We start from the raw sequence: 20,431 nt of genomic DNA on the forward strand, positions 1-20,431 counted from the left end.
GCATATAGGAATGCTATATTACTAAATGCTCCGTCTGTCTATTTGACTGAGTCCAAGTTTTACAGAACAAAACTTTTTATTGAGGGGATTTGTTCTGTGAAGTCTGGATTCAGTCAAAGGGCCGTACTTGAGGACCTAGAGGGCCACATGTGGCCTCAATGTGCACGTTCCCCATCCCTGGCTTAAGCACAGGCTGGCTGATCATCTATTCCTATACTGAGCCAGAGGCTGGACCGGGTAGGTGACCTCTAAGGGCCTTCCCAAGGGCTGTCTCCAAGCCATCAATTAAAGTAGTTAGAAAGGAGGCTCTTTGGCCACTCTCACCTCCAAGGCCACCACCAACACCCTAAGACAAGTGTGTGGCCTAGATAAAGGATGATTCCCCCCTAGCCTTGTTGGAAAAGCATTGGACACATGGCTAAAAGGCTCTGGAAATTTATCCAGCCCCAATGGGAAAGGGGAAAGACCTCTCTTTCTCCAAGAGAGTAACTTTACCTAACACCTCAGCTCGCAAAAAACCATTCCCATTTCCATTACAGCAACCATGAGAAAAGACTCACCATTGAGCTGTGAAGTCCACAAACTCAGGAGAGAATCGGTCAGCAGGGAGCTGGGGAGATGGCTCTTCTACCACCTGTTTCAGCTGCTGGAATGGGGTCCCCCAGGACTCATATGGAAACCGGAGGATGGCCATCTCAATCTGTAGCCCAGGAAATAAGGCCTTTGATTAATCACTTACCCCTCACCCTTGCACAATCCTACACAGGCCACACCTCACCCAGTCCTGATCCCACAAGAAGGGACAAAGTCAAAATATCCGTATCATTCTATTGGGCAATCAGAGAAAAGCTTAGGCCCCCAAGACCATGACAGCTGAAGCAGAGGAGAAGGGCAGGTTTCCCATTTCTCTCTTGACTACATTAAGTCTAATGAGCTGGGCTCTCCTGCTGGGACTTATAGCTAAGCCGGTAAACATTCTTTCTGGAGTATGGGGGTAACTCTCTCATCCCAATAAGGGAGTCACCAGAAATGAAGTTTCAGACACACAAGTACCACACAGACAGGTCCCTGGCCACAGCAGTACCTTCTCTTTGCATCCAAAAGCTAAGAGATAGATTCCTATATGGTCATGAGGATCTAGAGACAATACACTCAACTCGAGATGGAAATCAGAGAGCAGAAATAGACTTAGATGGGGATCTACTACTTTGTCATTAAGCCAGTGAGGTACAGCAAGGAGCATCTGGTCAAGGCAGATTTTGTCTAAGAACTGGGGTTTTCACGTTTCTTAGTTCTCTTTAACCGGATCTGGTACTCCATCAGGTTGGACAGATAGAGAGGGCAGGTCATTTAATCTATTCTTTTAAAATCTTCACCAAAAAAAAAAAAAGTGGGGGAGGGAGAGAAAATAGGGGGAGCTTTCTGGCATAAGGGGAATTTTCCCAGTCCTGATATAATCCTGTGATCTATAATCACATGGTCCAAAAAGTATTCCAACCCTACTCATACTCACTACATCCACACAGAGACACGTGAAATAGAGATTATTTTCAAACAACCTCTTGAATTATTTTTTAAACTTAAGAAGCAACAGCACCTTCATTAAGTCAAGGTCATCTGTGCCAAAGGGCAATTGTACATTAGCTTGAGCCTTTGACTTTAACCACCATTAACATGAAAATATCAAATTGTCCTCGAACCATGCTAGAAGATATAGGGGTATGAAAGCCAGAGAATTTTTAAAATTCAACTGCAGCTGTTCCGGAAAGGCACAAGCAAATGAATCAATGGGCTCAAGAGACTGTAGTTCAAACAAATGATTAGAACTGGAAATAAAAGGGTAAACATGCTCTTAATAAGTAAATCTGCCGATTCCTCACTGACATCAGCCCAAACTCCATGTTTAAATAAGACACATAACATTTATGCATATCTAGAAATATGAGTACACACATAATTATATGTATATGTAACTGTATTGTTATAACGTGTATGTACATGTGTATTGTGCATGTGTATATTGTGTGTACATGTATATATAATTATTGTGCTTATAATTACATTATGTGCATATTGTATTGTGATGTGTATACATACATATAATTGTGTGTATGTGTACCCATATAGTGTACATAGCCACATATACATATACACATACACACATGTGTGCATGCATCTCTTTCAGACAATACAACCTAATTAATTCTGATGCACCTTTCTGGAAATGGAGGTCATTCCACATACTAAGGTGAAGTTTGCCTCTGCAGAAGCTGAAAGGTTTGCTCAGAAATCAATAGCGTAAACAAGCAAAATGTCTAAACTATTCAAAAGCACATAGTGGGTGCTTAATAAACACTTGCTGACTGATCAATGACCAATGGCTGATTGAGCAATTCTTCCATCAGAAGAAGAAGGGGTTTGGACTATCTCTAAGGTCCCCTTCTAATACTCAATCCTAGGTGTATACAGTACTTATGTCAAGGAAGCAGACTCAGCAGTTTCCCCCTTTACACCACTGGTTATGGTCCCTCACCTGTCTCCCTCACTCAAGCAGGAGGTCCTGGGCACCCAGTAGCAGGAGGGGAGGGGAGCTGGACTAGGACAAATGTGGTACTCAGTCTAGCACATGCATTTGAGAAAACCTAAAAACAGACTCAGAAGCAGCCACAGGAGGGCAGCCTTAAGTAGTGGCTTTCCTTATTCCACAATAGGAACCAGCTGGGGTTCTTACAAGGCAAGCTGGTCGACCTGGTTTTTCAGGGACCAATGTTAAGGCACTTCCTGTACTGGGTGAGGGCAGAGTAGAAGGTGCCCATGAGCTCACTGTTTTGGACTGAAAGCAGAGTCATGAGGGTGGAGAAATTCTGGAGAACTCAGCCGGAAGGCATGAAAACTTTGGGAGAGATGGTGATCCCAGCAAACAATGCCAGGGAAGGGTCTGGGGGAAATCCACAGGACAAATGAAATCTCTTTCTGAAAGGCCCTTGGGAGAAGTACAAATTCATTCCCTCTTTCTTAGCCCCACAAAGTAGGGGAAAGGGGAAGTGAGTCAATGTCAAAGGTCTGAGAATCTCCCTAAACGCCATATTAATTAATGCATGCCCAGAATTTCCCTTGAACAACAGTGCACCACCTAAATTCTATTTTTAAACACAGAGAAACGCCCAAGTTATCCTAAGCTGGCAAAAAGTCCTCCCCAAAAACACTGGTATGAGAAAATTCAGAGGACCAGAAATCAGAGCCATCCCTAGAGTTCAAAATTAGGGTGATCACCCCCAGACATCTGCCATAAAAGTAAGGAGCAGATGGAAAGCTGGGATTTAGATTTCAAAGGGATCTCAGAGATCACGTAATCCAATCCTCTCATTTTACAAGGAAACACTCAAAAGTAGTGATTTGCCCAAGGTCACAGAGGGCAACAAGTTACCAAGTCAACATTTAAATCCATGTCCTCTGATTGCAAATCCAATTACATTCATTTCTACTCCATGGTGCCATGTCCTATGCTGATGGCACACAGGACAATGACTCAGAAGGAATGGGGGATGAGGGGAAGAGACAGTTCCACCACCTGGTACTAAAAAAAGGTCTGAGGCCCATACACACAATCACTCCATAAAACCTTCCACAGAAATAAAAATACCCTCGGTTAGCTAGAGCACAGGCACCCCCCTACTGAGGGCCTACTGAAGGCCTATTGCCTTGTTGTGATTTCATTTAAGGCTAACCTCAGTGTTCCTTTTAACCTGATTTCACCTGGATAAAATTATGGGCTCACAGATTTAGAGCTGAAAGGGACCTTAGAAGCCATCTAGTTCACCCTCCCACCCCCGTTTCACAGATGAGGATGACTGAGGCCCAGAGAAACTAAAGTGACTTGATCAATGTCACACAAGAGTCAGGCTTCGAACCCAAGTCCTCTGACTACAAATTCAGTGTTCCTACTGTACCAGGCTGCCTCCTCTTCCCTTTCCCTGGCTCCCAGGTATATGTGACACCATCTTCAGCCCTATTCTCCCACCTCCCTGCTCTCAGTATACCTGACACACCCAATCACTTCTGATTTCCCCATGTGCACAATGGAGTTGTTTTGTTTTGTTTTTTACTTCTGAAGGGATGATGGAGACCGGGGGACTCCCAAAGCTTTTCTCCTCCCCATCCCTCCCCAGCCCTAGGTGACCCACAGAGGCAGCTTCGGCCAGGAGCATCTCAGGGCCTTTACCATGGTGATTCCCAGACTCCAGACATCTGACTTGACATTGTAACCTTTTTGATTCAGCTCCGGGTTGATTCTCTCCGGCTGTAAGAGTGAGGGGTGAGAAATTAAGGCAGTTAGTTGTTTTTGAGACGCCCAAAGAGGATTCATACCCCAGAGTCTGTCCAAAGACAACAACCCCACCAAAAACACCCAGCAGGCTAATGACCGAAGCTCGATGCAGACCAGGCTGGCCTCTCTGGAGAGCTATGGGGCACTAGAAGGTGGAGAGAAGAGGGGAAGCTGGGGGCCAACACTGACCGGCACTTCAGGGACAACACCTGTCATCTGTACAGCTCTTCACAGTTTGCAAAGCACTTTACCTGGAACACCTCACTTGATCCTCAAATCTACTCTGGGAGGCAGGTGTTAGTATTATTCCCATTTTACAGAGGCTTCAAGAAGGCTCATTCCACTTATTCAAAGAATCAAACTTAAGACCTGACAGGAACCTCAGAGAGATTATGCCGTCGGATGCCCTAGTTTTACAGAGAAAACTTTGACCCAAAGAGGGGAAAAAGCTCGTTCAATGTCACAGTGAGTGGAAGAAAGGGAACCAGAACCCAGGTCCCCCACATTGTGTGGCCTAGTTCCCTTTCCATCATACCACAATGCCTTCCCTTCACTTCCTCCCTTTCCCCCCAACTATGGCCTAAGGTTTCCATAGCTTGTCAGGAACAGCTGTCCTAGTGGGTAGTGCTTATTAAATGAATGAATGAATGAATGAATGAATGAATGAATAAATAAATGGCCTTTGTTTATGCCCAGGAGATAGTAGGAAAAGTGTCACTATTTGGTGTCAATAAAAATGTCACTCTCACAGTGAGGAATCATGCAGTCTGTACTGTATGTATTTAGCAACTTTAATTTAGCTATGCCAATGAAGAGAATCAAAGGCATGAATGACACCAGAGTGTAGATGATCCAAAAATCTTTCCTACTTATTTTTTGTGATAAAAATTTTCCTTGCACTCTCCCCCAAATCTCATTCCTAATTACATTTTAGTTTAGGGCATGCAGTCCCTGAGAAAACAAGCTTTGGAGGGGTGAGTGAAGCTAGAAGCCCATTTGGTGGAAGGAGGAAGCTGATCTAGAGTTAAAAATTAGCTGTGGGCAATCCTCCCAGCAAATAACCTACACACAGCAATTCCCAATTTAGCGTCTCATCTTCAGGGCTTTTTCAGAAGCTTTCTCTTCAAGGCAGCCACATGGTTTAAGCCCAAGGCCCCAGGACCCAAGAGTGTCAAAATTAGAGTGAAAAAATGAGAAAAAGAAAACCCACAACACACAGGATGGGGCTTTTACTGGTTCAGCAACTTTCACTATCTCCATTTATTGGATACGAAAATGTTTTATAAGCTCAGAGCATTATATCTGGTCCCCGTTGCCCAAAGTTACTATTTTTATCAGCAGAAGCTTCTCCTGGGAAGCTACTACCCTGTTCTGAGAGAGGACAGGTGAGTAAAGTAGGCCCTCCCTCTCATCTACACCGTACCCCCACTTACCGCCATATAGGGTTTGCAACCAGCATCCATGGTCTTGGCAACTGAGTCCACCAAGTAGCCACTGATCCCAAAGTCACACATTTTTACATGGCCTTCCTTGTTGATAAGAACATTGGATGGTTTGACATCTAACAAAAGCCAGGAAAGGAAACAGAAAAAGGGTTAAAAATGTTAAAAGGCAAAAAAAAATAGCTTAAGATAAAGTACAAGGGTAGGAAATAAGGCCAAAGAAAAATTTCAGGTCTTAATATGGCCTGAAAAAGAAAGGGCTAGGGAAAGAAAAAGACTTTCCAGATTATTATTTGCCCCAGATCACACAGTGACAGAGTCAGAGCTAAATCCCAGATTTCCTGCCTCCCAGACAGATCGCTGCTATGACATATGGCTAGGCCACACTTGATTTCAAGTCTGGGCGACACATTTTAAAAGAGACCTTGACAAAGTTGAGTGGGTGCAGAGGAAGTGTTCAGAATCACATCCTACAAAAGACAATAATGGTAATGAAGCTGTTTACCTAGAAGAAGATAACATTTAGTAAATAATGTGAATGGGGCAGCTAGGTGGTGCAGTAGGTAGAGTGCCAGGTCTGGAGTCACAAAGACTCATCTCCCTGAGATCAGATTTGGCCTCAGACACTTACTAGCTGTGTGACCCTGGGCAAGTCACTTCACCCTGTCTGCCTCAGTTTCCTCATTTTTAAAATGAGCTGGAGAAGCAAATGGCAAACCACTCCAGTATCTCTGCCAAGAAAACCCCAAATAGGATCACAACTTTCCATGGGTGCCCAACTCTTCATGACCCATTTGGGGTTTTCTTGGCAGGGACATGAAACACTTCCTTCTCCAGCTCATTTTAAAGATGAGGAAACTGAGGCAGACAGGGTGAAGTAACTTGCCCAGGGTCACACACCTAGTGTCTGAGGCCAAATCTGATCTCAGGGAGATGAGTCTTTGTCAGTCCAGGCCTGGTACTCTATCCACTGCACCACCTAGCCGCCCCGTATTGCTTTAAGTCTCCACTAAGGACAAAAAGAACAAGAACAGCATGAATTGTAGCCTGATGGGATAATTAATAAATAATTAGCAATAATAACAATTACTAATAGGTGACATGTATATACTGTGAGAGAGAGTGACACTGAACTTTGGAGTCCAGAAGACCTGGATTCAAATCCTGCCTCAGACACTTACTGGCTATGTGACCCTGGGCAAATCACTTCACACTTCTTGGTGCCTCAGTTTCCTCATCTGTAAAATGTAGGTTTAGTATCTGATGGCCTTCCAGCTCCAACCCTATCATCCTAGGATTGTATAATGCTTTATGTACATTATCTAAGTCAATTCTCAAAACAGCCCAATGAGGTAAGCAGGTACTAAAGGTTTTTTGATTCAGGGTTTGTTTGTTGTTTTTTTTATAATTTTTTTTAATTTTTAAGCAATTGGAGTTAAGTGACTTGGCCAGGGTCACACAGCCAGTAAGTGTCAAGTGTTTGGTCTGAGGCCAGATTTGAACTCAGGTCCTCCTGACTTCAGGGTTGGTGCTCTACCCACTTCACCACCTAGCTTCCCCTGGTTTGTTTTTTTTAATTAAACCAGTCATTTCACTGGTATCAGGAACTCTTGATGATAACACTACCAATTCAGCTAAACTTGTTTAGATGATTTCCCCAGCTCCCTCTCTTCTTGCCCCAAGAGCCTCATGATGCCACTTCTGAATCATAGTCTCAAATCCACCCTATCACCACAGGCCACAAAGGTGAAACCTCCTTTTAGAATTCAATGAACAAGCATTTCATCAGCACTTATTATGTGCCTGGCATTGGGTCAGGCAGTCAATCAACAGTCAATAAGCATTTATGAAGCACCTACTAGGTGCCAGGCACTGTGCTAAGTGCTGGGGATATGATGAAAGAGAAAAACAGTCCCTGCCCTCAAGGAGCTTACATTCTAATAGGGATAACGAGGTGTATACAAGATAGAGAAAGAGCATATACTAGGGAATCTCTAGAAGTTGGAGGGATTGAGAAAGGGATCCTAGAGAAGGTGAGATTTGAACTGAGGGAAAATAAGGCAGAGGTGAAGAGGGAGAGAGCATTGTAGGTATGGAGGACAGTCTGCAAAAAATGGGCCATGGAGGGTCATATGCAAAGAACAGCAAGCAGCTCGGTGCGGCTGGAATAGAGAGTACAAGGAGGAGAGAAATGTATAAAATAAGAATGGAAAGGTAGGAAGAGGTCAGGTGAGAAAGAGGACTTTAATTTTGATCCCAAAGGTAACAGGGAGCCATTGAAGTTACTGGATGGGAGGAGAGGGAAGGAAGGAAGGAGAAAAAGAAAAGGTACACTATTACAAGGAGGTCAGCCCAAAATCACATCAATGTCCTTCTGATCTCACCAGAGCAGCTCATGGCCTCTTCACCACCTGCTAAGAGAGGTCCAGGGACTCCTCTCACTATGTATTTTGTAAAAGTGACTTAGAAGGAAGAAACGTCAATGAACCTACAGTGACTATGGGCAGTCATGCTATTCTACACTGGATGCAAAAAGGGGAGTGTTAAAGCTTATTACCATAGGCTTTAACATCAGAAATAATATTTATATAACTTTAAGGTCTGGGGAGCAATTACATTTTAATTTGGTTGGACCACACTGTGTGGGACTCAAAGGTCTCTCAGGGAGCGTCCTGACACCTCTGCATTAGATCACGCTGCCTCATTTCACAGAAAGGACACTGAGGCCCAAGGAAGGGAAATGGCCTGTTCGACAAGCATTGGCTGGTTAAGCAGCAGGGCCAGTATTTAAATTCAGGTTCTCTGACTTAAAATCCAATGCTTTTTCCACTTCATTTAATCCAATCCCTGCATCTTAGAGGGGAAGAAACTCAAGCCATCAAAACAGATGAAGTCATCACTTACTCAAGGTCACAGGGCTAGTGGCAGACTAGGACTTAGGCCACCTTGACTCCCAACTGCTCTTCCATCATTCATAGTAAAATGAAGGTTATGTCAGACACAGGACACAACTCTCTTGAAAGAAACACTTTACTCTGGTATTCTCAGTGCCTGGTGCATAGTAAATTCTTTAAAATGCTTATTTAGTTGAATAGGTGGCATTTGCTTTTCTAAATATGTTCCTTTTTTAATATTTATTATTTATTTTTAGCATTCTTTTTTAAATTTTGAGTTCCAAATTCTCTCCTTCACTCCCACCCCTCCCCCATCCACTGAAAAGGCAAGCAATATGATATTAATTATGCATGTGAAATTGTGCAAAATATATGTCCATATTAGTCATATCACACACACACACAACAAAAAGCAAAACAAAAAGTGAGAAAATTATACTTCAATTTGCACTCAGAGTTCATCAGTTCTTTCTCTGGAGGTGGACAGCATTTTTTATCATGAGTTCTTTGGAAGTGTCTTGGATCATTGCATTAATCAGAGTAGCCAAGTTTTTCACAGTTGATCATGATTACAACAATGCTATTACATAATAACAATGTGTAACAATGTGTAATCTCCTGGTTCTGCTCACTTCACTTTGCATCATTTCATGCAGGTCTTCCCACATCTTTCTGAAACCATCCCACTCATCACTTCTTATAGCACATAATATTCCACCACAATGCCACAACTTGTTCAGCTGAAATGGCTAACGGATGGACATCCCCTCAATTTCCACTTCTTTGCCACCACAAAAAGAGTTGCTATAAATATTTTTGTACATATAGATTCTTTTCCTTTTGCTTCAACCTCTTTGGGATACAGACCTTGTAGTGGAATCAAAGGATATGCAGTTTTATAGTCCTTTGGGCAGAGTTCCAAATTGTTCTCCAGAATGGTTGGATCAGTTCACAACTCCACCAACAGTTCATCAGTGTACCTATTTTCCTTCATCCCTTCCAGCATTTGTCATTTCTGATAGGTATGAGGTGGGTACCTCAGAGTTGTTTTAATTTGCATTTCTCTAATCAAAAGTGACTTACAGCACTTTTCATAACTACAGACAGTTTTGATTTCATCTTCTGAAAACTGTCTGTTCACATCCCTTGACAATTGATCAATTAGGAAAGGGCTAGGGGCAACTAGGTGACGCAGTGGATAGAGCACTGGCCCTGGAGTCAGGAGGACCTGGGTTCAAATCTGGCCTCAGACACATAGGAGTTACTAGCTGTGTGACTCGGGCAAGTCACTTAATCCCAATTGCCTCACCAAAAAAAAAATAAAATTAAGGAAGAACTCTTATTTTTATAAATTTGATTCAGTTCCCAATCTATTTGAGAAAACAGGTCTTTACCAGATAAATTTGCTGTAAAAACTTTTGATATTACTTCACTGTCTATGGTACCTTTTAACAATATGTAGTTTCCCTGATTACCTCTTTTAACTAGGTCTATTTTTGCTTTTGCTTTGCCTGAGATGATGATTGCTACCCTTGCTTTTTTTTACTTCAGCTGAAGCATAATAGATTCTGCTCTATCTCCTTATTTTAATTCTGTGTCTTTCTGCTTAAGTGTGTCTCTTGTAAATATATTGTTGGATTCTAATCCTATTTTCTTCTGTTTATTCTTCTCCTTTTATCCTGTCTCTCCTGAAAAGTCTATTTTGCTTCTAATTACTGCCTCCCTTAATCTGGCCTCCCTTTTATCATTTCCCTCCCCTTCTTTTACTCCCTTCTCCTCCTATTGCCCTGTTGGGTAAGACAGACTTCTGTACACAACTCTGTGTGTGTGTGTGTGTGTGTGTGTGTATATGTATATATACACACCCATATATATATACATACATATAAATATATGCATATATAAACATATTTTCCCCCTTTGAACTAATTCCGATGAGCTTAAGGTTCAAGCATCAATCACCTCACCCCCATTTTCCCCTTTATTGTAAAAGCTCTTCCTTGTGTACGTCTTTTACATTAGAGATAATTTTCCCCATCCTACCACTCCCTCCCCACTTCTCCCAGTGCATCTTCCTTTTTCACTCCTACATTTTCTGGCGGACGTCCTCCCAACATAATCAACTCACATCCATGCTCTCTAACTAGACTGGTTCTGTTGTAACTGTTGTTCAGTCATTTCATTTCTGTCCAACTCTTTGTGACCCCATTTGGGGTTTTCTTGGCAGAGATACTGGAGTGGTTTGAAATTTCCTTCTCCAAGATGGTTCTACCTGGCTTAATAATAATAAAGTCCTAAGGAATTACGGTCACCTCCAAGGCCCACTGCTGATGCTGACCCTCCACCCCAGTGTTACAGACTCTGCTGACTTCCTAAGTTGTCTTAGGCTGGAAATATGTCTCACCCTGACCCTCTGCTGGCTCTGCTGCTCCAAAATTTTATTTGAAGCATTATTTTAAAGTTGTTTGGAGGGGAATGTTGGGAGAATTTGGCCAAGTTGCTGCCTCTAATCTACCATCTTGGCTCTACCTTCTAAACCCCTTTCCTAAACACTTTAAGATCTACAAAGCACTTTTCCCAAAACAACTCTATGAAGTAGGTAGAGCAAGTATTATTCTCCTTATTTTATGTATGAGGAAACTGAAGTCTCAGAGAAGTTCCATGACTTAACAGGTTAGTGAATATCAGAGACAGGATTTGAATCCAGGTCTCCTGACTCCTAAGTCCAACATTCACTACACACACACACACACACATACACTACATACACACACACACACACACACACACACACACCCCACCCTTCCTTCCCTGGTAACAACAGAATGGTGCCACATTCCAACTGGGCTTTCCCCTTTGTCTTCTGGCACTCCTGGGTCCTGGCCAAGAAAATACAGGGAAACAAATGGAGCTCAATAAAAGATCAGTTCCCTGCCTAGAAGGGTCTCCATTGCCTAACTGCCCCTAATTCCTTAAACTCTGAAGATTCAGAGGAATTGACACAAAGACGGGAAACACCTCTTGAACCACCGGCAGTTAGTTCATTCAACATTGCAGAATGATTGAATGAATGAATGAATGAATGAACGAATGAATGAATGAATCAGCACAAGGGCAGCACTTACCTCTGTGAATCACAGACAGTTTACTATGTAAGTGCTCCAAGGCTCGAACAATCTTGGGATGCCATGGGGAAAGAAAAGAGGAAGGAAGAAAGGGAGGTGTGAGTTATTTAAGCATAAAAAGGCTTACCGGGTTACTTAAAGGGGAGGAAGGGCAACACATTTCACATTTAAAGGGGAAAGAAAAAAGTGTCTCTGCTCGGCATCTACACATGGCAGCTCAGCAGTCAGGTTCAAACAATGAGGCATTGGGTAATTGCGAGCCTAAAATAATGGGAACCTAGAGTTCAGTGAGCTGGAAAATTACAGTGAAGGAGGTCAGGAGCTCATTTGCTTCAAAGACTTTTCAAAGTTGTAAAGTACCCCAATGGCAAAACCCCAAGGTCCCAAGATGCCAGGACTACCATGTCACTCATCAGCACACCTCCCAAACCAAGAAGACTTTCATCCAAGAGCCAAGGAACCCAGAACCCATGGCAACCAATGGGTGCCTGAGAAATTGATCAGTCTAACTGCTTAGCAGGCCATGTCTCCCAGGAACATTCTTTCCAGGCTGGGATCCTCATGCTTCCTCATCCCAAGGCTATTTCTTGATAGGATTCTTGTGTTAAGATGGCAAGCACCATCTCCTGATCCATTCCCTCCCTCTGAGCACGCCAAATCCAAAAGGTTAAAGAGAGCAACTCAGCCACTTACAGACACTGCTATTTCACCTAGAATATCCTCTGGTATGGTCATCTCCTTCTCCAGAACCTTTTTGTAAAATTTGTCCAAGGAGGTGTCCATCAGTTCCATACAGATCCATACATCACCCTGGTGGCAGCAGAGAACAAGGGAATCAACAGGGAAACCTGAACACTCCCTCCCTATCCCCAGTGCTCCCTGACCTCCCTTCTCGATGCTAGGGCAGCGATACCAAGCCACAGGCCCAGCAGAAGTGACAATCGCCTCCAAGAGATGAGAAAAGAGAGAGTGCTAGAGTAGGAGTCATGAAGACCTGGGTTCAAATGCCACCTCAGACACTTTGGTAGCTATGTGGTCCTGGGTCTCTCAGCACCCAAGTTTCCTCATAAATCAAATGAGGAGGAGGTTGGACTCAATGGCCTCTAAGATCCCTCCCAATTCTAAATCGATTAACCCATGATCAAGGGCTAGCTACTATGGGGTTTGATACAGACTGATCAAGCTGTCCACTGGATCTGATTACAAAGGAAGCAGAGACTCCAATTTGTCACACATACACACGTTACATTATGTGTGTATGTCTATATGCATACATTTATATTTATTTCACACACATACATCTTGTTTGTAAATAGTGGTTTGCATATTGTATGCACTCAGACTGAGAGTTCCTTGAAGGCAGGGGATGTTTTTGCCCTTCCCCATCACTTAATAAATGCCCACTGACTTAAGTTTTTGTTCCTCTGAAATCCCATTCGCCCCATCCATCCATACTCAGCACATGGGAAAGCCGTGGTTCAATCACATCTGTCTGTGCCCGCCTCATTACCTCTCTGAAAAGGGCTCCATAGAAGGTAACAGTATAGAAGCAGTCTACAGTCCTCATGGAGATATCCAGATCCATGAGAAGCCTCTTCTGCTCCTGAGTGTTCACGGTTGCTCGGATCCTCTGTGGAGGGAAGAGAAAGCTTGAAATAACCCCTGAGTGAATCCTATTCTTGGAGCCCAATGCACATTCTCTTAATGAGGGAGGATATGGGAGAAAGCCTGGCTATAGGCACTGTCAGATGGCTGTGAGTATAAGTGGAAAGGAATACAAGAAGCAAATAGCATCTCCTCCGAAAGCCATCAATAGAAGAGAGTCTCATCTGATCTAAGAGAGTTTATAGCCATCTCACCCAAAGAGGACTTCTACAGGTCTTTTTCAGACTCCTGTGAGTCTTTTCAAGAGTAGGATCCCATTTTCCTGCTATTTTCTAAGATGAAGACTCTTCTCTTTCAGAACATTCCACCCCATGAGCAAGGGTCATCTTAGAGCAGTAAAAATTGGTGCCAGTTTAGGCAGTAAGTCTTAATTGCTCACACACCACCACCCACAGCCATTCATCTGACTTTGGGGCTCCATTTATTACCTTGACAGCCATGATGGTTCCACTCTGGGCATGTCGAACTTTCTCCACTACCCCGTAGGCACCCCGACCCAGCTCTGAAATTGACACTAAATCATCAGCTGCCACTTCAAAGTTCTTGAGGGCCAGAAAAGAGAAAAAGTTGATAAGGTTCAATACCTAAACAATGCCCACACCCTAGGAATAAATGTGGGCATTCTCACCTCCCTCCCCTCAACACACACATCAAGAGCCACCACCAGGCATGGATATAATACAGGAGAACTTTAGCAGCTTAATCTTTTAAGAGGGCCAAAGCCCTCATGTGACCTCAAGGAGCCAGCTGGACCATATTTCCTTCACAAGTGCTAAGACACTATCCTTGAGCTGATGGAAGAGTCCTCAAACCCCCTAGGAAATCAATGGGCTGGAAATCTTGTGGGTCTCATTAACTCCATCCTGCCCAAGGCATGTGCCATTACATTACCTTCATCACACAGACAAACAAAGATACAGGAATTTTTAAGTGACAATCAATCAGACAATGAGTCTATAATAAGGAAACGTCATCACTGTTTACTCCAAACCACCAACCATCCAGATTTAACACATGCCAAGGATGGTTGGGGTGTGTGTGTGTGTGTTTCTTTTTTGTCCTTAGCACAGTGTCTAACACAAAGTACGTGTTTAATAAATGCTTACTGAATGAATTTAAAAAACCTGATAGATTACAAGCAGGGAGAGCCTGGTTCAAAGAAAAACCACAAAGAAGAGAAAGCCAAGGAGGACTGTTAGGAACTGGTACAAATCTGCCAACAACTGTCACATGTAAATGGAACTGTCAGGGATAGGTGTGAATAGTGAGGGTGAGGAGCCAGACCAGGACCTGCTGAGTGAAGAGAAGTTACCCTCCACTGTTTAGACCTTGTTCCTGCTCATTCCATTGCCTCCAGGGAAACTCAAGGGGAAGCCTAGTGTTAGCAGCCACCAGCTAGGACCTGGGCTCAACTTTTGTCAGGGTAAAGAGTGTGAGTGGGGGAAACCGAGCAACAATCTATCTCATCCCTGATATCTCCCCCTCCCAACTTAAAGCATGTAGCAGCAAAACTGTAGTGTCAACAAAGAGTTTAGTCTGTAAAAGACCAGGAAGCTAGCGTGTCAAGGGAACCATCACCAAACCAAAAAAGTTTTTTCCTTTTGCTTTTAGGAACAGCTTATGTTCCCCCCAAAAAAAAATCATTCAGGGGCAGTCAGGTGGAGCAGTGAATCGAGCACCAGCTCTGGATTCAGGAAGAAATGAGTTCAAATGTGGCCTCAGACACATAACACTCACTAGCTGTATGACCCTGGGCAAGACACTTAACCCTGTTGCCTAAACAACAAAAAAAAAATCATTCCATGCTAGGCCACTTGGACGGGTTTTTATAACCAAATGGGGACTACTGGTCCAAAGGACTTCAGGGTACCAGGAAACTTTATTGTCCCAAATACCTAGATATCTCCTTTGTCACAAAACAAGTGCCACCACATAAAAGATCCTTATCACAACCTAGACTCAACAAAATGCTCAGGAACTGGAAGGACCCCTCTGGGCCCTCTCATAAACTTTACTAGGATCCCTAGGAAACTGGGACCCATTAGAAGGGCATCTCCTACATGACCCGAGTATGCCCAGACAAACACATACATACATACATACATACATACATACATACATACATACATACTAACTGTTTAAAGTGTTGGGTTTAGGGGCAGCTGGCCCTGGAGTCAGAAAGACCTGAGTTCAAATCGGGACTCAGATGCTTACTAGCTGTGTGACCCTGGACAAGTCACTTACCCTTTACTGCCTCCAGGGAAAACTAAATAAATAAATAAATGATGAAGTGTTGGGTGTGCATCTTGGAGGTTTTCAAAAAAGCTACTGTTCTGTTCCGGTCAAATCTATTCTAAATCTCTTGGAAAGGAAAAAAAAGTCACTTATTTTCACAATAGGATGATACACAGGGACAGGGGACAGACATGATACCACAGCCATAGGAAGCTCCAAGGGGACACTTCCTCTACTAATGCAGGTTGGCACCTTTTCGGAAACTTAAAATCTTAGGCTACCTAGTCTTAGTCTACCTAGAGTTGAGAGTTTAAATGACTTAGCCAGGGTCACACAAGCAGCTCTCTATACACTGTGCCATGCTGCCTTTCATATACGTTTACAGTTTCAAAGATTTAGAGCCAAAAGAGACCTTGAAGCTGATTCAGTTTCATTTTACAAATGAGGAAACTAAGGTCAAGAAAGCAGCTTGCCTAAAGCCTCGAACAGGTAGTAAGTGGCAGAACCAGCACTCGAATCCAGATCCTTTGACTCCAAACCCAGTGCCTCTTTTCTAATGCACAACTCTGGTCTCTTCCCCACTAGCAGACCAGACCAGGTAGAAAGAGTTAAGCCTTCTGAAAAGAAAGAGGCCATAGTTTAAGGACCTTCCAATACTGAGGAAGAAGAATTAAGAACAGAGTCTAAGTATATATATAACCTGTCCCCCTTATTAAGATTTCCTACCAGACTATCAGAGCCATGATTAGAAATTATTTTACCCTTGGCAGGCAACCTGGAGTACAAGGAACTGCTAGGTGACCAATTTGACTGGAATGGAGAGTATCTCCCATTCTCTCTCTGTCTCTGTCTCTCTCTCTCTGTCTCTGTCTCTCTCTCTCTCTCTCTCTCTCTCTCTCTCTCTCTCACACACACACACACACACACACACACACACACACACAAATAATTTTTGCATGTTGTCTCCCCCATTAGAATGTAAACTTTTGAGGGAAGGGACCATGTTTTTTGCCTTTTGTTCTATCCCCAGCACTTAGCACAGTGCCTCAAATATTGTAAGTACTTAATAACTGCTTACTGTTGTTAATGAAAGGGCATAACACCAAGTAACACTAAAAGGCATCAAGGTATCTGAAGTAGATAGAGTGCTAGGTCTGGAGTCAGAAAGACTCATTTTCCTGAGCTCAAATCTGTCCTCAGACACTGGCAGTGTGACATTCGGCAGGTCACTTCACCCTGTTTGCCTCAGTTTCCTTATCTATAAAACGAGCTGGAGAAGGAAATGACAAACCACTTCAGGATCTTTTCCAAAAGAAAAGCCCAAGTTGGGTCAGGAAAAGTCAGACACAACTGAAAACAACTGAACAATAACAACAAACACTAGAAGAGTAGGTGGGGACCAGATTCTGGAGAGCTTTAGCCATCACGCTAAGAAGTTTTCATTCTAATCCTAGAGGCAATAAAGAATCATCCCAGATTTCTGAGGAGCAATGTCACGGCCAGTTCTGCCTTAGGAATGTCAGTTTGGCAGGCACCGGGGCTGCAGTCATTTGGTACAAACACCCAACAGGCTAATTACAAACAATTTTTTTCTTTCTTTTCATTGGAGAAAACTGGAATAGAAAAGAAAGTGGACTGGCCTAAATGTGTAGCACAGAAATGCTGGATGAACTTCAGAGATTACACATACTTTTGGCCAAAGCAATAAGGGCAGGCTTCTACCCGCAAGTGACAGCTGCAAGAAGCTGCACATGCACACACATGAACTAACAAATATCTAGAAACAGGCACTTTGCTTTGCACGGGGGAAATGGGCTCTTCCAGCAGGCTTTCTTTACAAAAAACAAAGGGGTTGCGGGAAGATAGTCTCTCTCTGTCTCTCTGTCTCTGTCTCTCTCTCTCTCTCTCTCTCTCTCTCTCTCTCTCTCTCTCTCTCTCTCTCTCTCTCTCTCTCTCTCTCTCTCTCTCTCTCTCTCAGATGAGCCATACTATCAGGGAGGTTAGTTGATACATAGCAGGACCAGCCCACCCAGGAAACATCCAGTGTGACAGCAAGGTGATCACAGCCTCAAGAAGAAGCCCAGATCCCAGAGGCTCAAGGTGTTCTACTATCATGCCTACAGGAAGCAGGCTGAGGAAAAGGGGGCTCTGGCTTCCCCTAGAATGTATGGCTTTGAAGGGTGGCTGTTCAACACGCTAAAGAAAAACCCTTTAAAAGACTTAAAAATTCTGATCAACGCAATGACCAGCCACAATTCCAGGAAACCACTGAAGAAGCATAAGCATGCTCCAGGACTGAGAGAGAGGTGACAGACTTGGGGTCCAAAATGAGACACAATTTTTTGAACATGACTAATTTAGGAATTTCTTTTGCCTGACTATGATGCATACTTATTACAAAGGTTTTGTTTTTCTTTTTTTTTCTATTGGGAGATAGGAGGGAAAGAAAATAGATTTTCGTTAATTGAGAAAATAAAAAATTTTTAAAGGGTGGTTTAGATTTTTGTTTTTCCAGTTCTGACTAATGTTTTATTTTGGGAAGATCCAGTAGCCCAGGCTTGCCAAAAGCTTAACAGTAAGTCAGCAGTTCCCTCTCCGAGCAGAGACATGGGCACTAGTCTCCTACAGAATGGATACACTAACTCAGTTCTACCACGGGGCTCTCAGATCTCAAAGCTGCATGCATATACACACCTTTACCACCTCCATCCTAGCCTTTATTATCATTAACATTCTCTCATGAAGGCAAAGACTAGTAACTAGATTGGGGGGGTCCATGAACTTGGATAGGGAAAAATATTACGTCATCATTTCAAGACAATTGGTTTCTTTTGTAAGGCTGTGTATTGTATTTTGTACATTTAAAAGAATTATTCTGAGAAATGGGTCTATGGGCATCACCAGACTGCCAAAGGGGTCAATGACACAAAAAAAGGTTAAGAACCCTTGATTTAGTCACAATCAAGGCCATGGGTACACTGGTTTCAGGTATATCAGACCACAGACACCTAGTTTTATAGCCACTGGGGGATTCAATCAGAATTTCTCATTCAAAATCTAATACAGAGGCATACTCTGGCACACAAGTTTTATCATAATCCCTGGCACCCTGAATTCTCTCCCAAGTCTCAGATGCCCCACTGGGAGGCTTCTGAGGAAAGCAGCAAAAGGAGACAGATCTCCAGAAAGTAAAATGGATGGACTTCCAGGATGTCAGACCAGTGAAAAGAATCATTGGTACCTTTCCCCCAATTCTGACCCTAGCCCTTCCAAAATAATCATACATCAAGTATAAACTATTGATAGTAACACAACAGCTAGCATTTACATAGTCCTTTAAAGTTTACAAAGCACTTTACATATTTCATTTGAGCCCCTAAACCCTGTGAAATAGGTAGCAAAGGTTATTATCATCCCTATGTTACAGATGAGAAAACTGAGCTTTGAGAGAGGCTGAATGGCTTAAGATTCTAACCCAGGTCTCACCTGATTCCCAAATTCAGTGTTTTGGTTTTTTGCCCTCAGGACATCATGCTGCCTCTCTAAGAAGTGACCTCACAGGCCACTAGCAAATGCCCAAATACCATTTAAGACTTAAGATCTTAGGGACAGAAGGTAAATACCTCAAAAACCTATTCCTCCACCCTCCAACAGAGCTATTTTGAAGTGCAGCCATTCCAGGGCTACGTTAGTAACTGACAACCTGGGGGTAATTTGTGCAACCCCCCTAAGCAAGGAAAGCCATGTCCTCGCCCCCATCCCCTACCACCACCAACTCTGCAGAAGGCAGGAGCAAATTCCATCCAATTTAGCACCTGCCCATGGGAAGGTAAGCAGTCAGAATTAAACTCTGATCCCATGCATAAGAAGGTCTATATATAGTCTCCCAGTACAGAGACTCACACAATCCCTAGAGGATGCTGAACAGGGAGAACAAAAACCAGAAGCTATTTCTAGCCAGGACATCGGGCCTCCTGGAGCTAGGCAGAAAGAAGCTGCCCAGAGACCCAGCCAAGTTCTCATCGACCAACCCTGCCTGCCCTGACTTCTCCTCTAGACAGGTAACAAGGCAGACCCTTGAGGACCTGGGGTTTGGATTCAATTTTTTTTTGGGGGGAGGCAGGGAGGAAGAATGGGAGAATTACAATGATAGACTTATGTCTCAAAGAGCTAAGAGGGCGATCCTTTCAGCCCCTAGCCACAAACTGGGTGGAGAGAACTGGAGAAGGTCCCTGACCTTTCGTTATACAGTACTCTGCAGAGCAGAAGCCCCAGACACTGCTTGGAAAAGCTTCCACAGAAAACCTCAAACACCCTTTAGTATTTGCTTACAGGGTCTCTACACACACACACATCCTAGATGAAGTCCACCAGTCAAAGTCCTGGATAAATTGCTCATTCACTTCGAGACGGGGCCCTCGCCCTGAAACATGAATCACACCCAGGCAGAGAACACAAAAGATCCTTCTCTTCTGTCCACCACACTAGGGGTCAGGCAACCAGGGCCCCAGCACAACTGAGAAGGAGAGGGGAAGGATGCTGATGTTGTACCTTCCCCTGACAAAGAACAAGTTTCTACAGAGGGGGAAGATGGCGGGGATCCTTTACAACAGATAGACTGAAGGAAACTAGATGGGGCTGCCCCTTGGCATGATGGAGATCTGTGGGTGCACACACAAAATTTCTCTTTGGGGAAGGAATTATTTAAACACTCCAGCTCTCAAGTACCAGAGGAGGGCAAAG

The 20,431-nt window shown here is 43.4% G+C and overlaps 1 protein-coding gene across 2 annotated transcripts in view; it reads right to left on the minus strand.

Moving 5' to 3' along the window:
• Nucleotides 1-20,431, minus strand: part of MAP2K3 (mitogen-activated protein kinase kinase 3) — a 77,499-nt gene that overhangs the window by 5,529 nt on the left and 51,539 nt on the right. For both annotated transcript variants that reach the window (XM_021008526.2, XM_021008527.2), the window contains exons 4-10: nucleotides 13,882-13,995; nucleotides 13,299-13,418; nucleotides 12,482-12,598; nucleotides 11,789-11,840; nucleotides 5,761-5,888; nucleotides 4,223-4,300; nucleotides 561-700 (exon numbers count right to left, since the gene is read on the minus strand). In XM_021008526.2, coding sequence (XP_020864185.1) covers nucleotides 561-700; nucleotides 4,223-4,300; nucleotides 5,761-5,888; nucleotides 11,789-11,840; nucleotides 12,482-12,598; nucleotides 13,299-13,418; nucleotides 13,882-13,995 — 749 coding nt within the window. The remainder of the gene's footprint in view (nucleotides 1-560; nucleotides 701-4,222; nucleotides 4,301-5,760; nucleotides 5,889-11,788; nucleotides 11,841-12,481; nucleotides 12,599-13,298; nucleotides 13,419-13,881; nucleotides 13,996-20,431) is intronic.

This window comes from Phascolarctos cinereus, unplaced genomic scaffold (assembly GCF_003287225.1).
Source record: "Phascolarctos cinereus isolate Bilbo 61053 unplaced genomic scaffold, phaCin_HiC Scaffold_4;HRSCAF=312, whole genome shotgun sequence".
Classification (NCBI taxonomy): Eukaryota; Metazoa; Chordata; class Mammalia; order Diprotodontia; family Phascolarctidae; genus Phascolarctos; species Phascolarctos cinereus.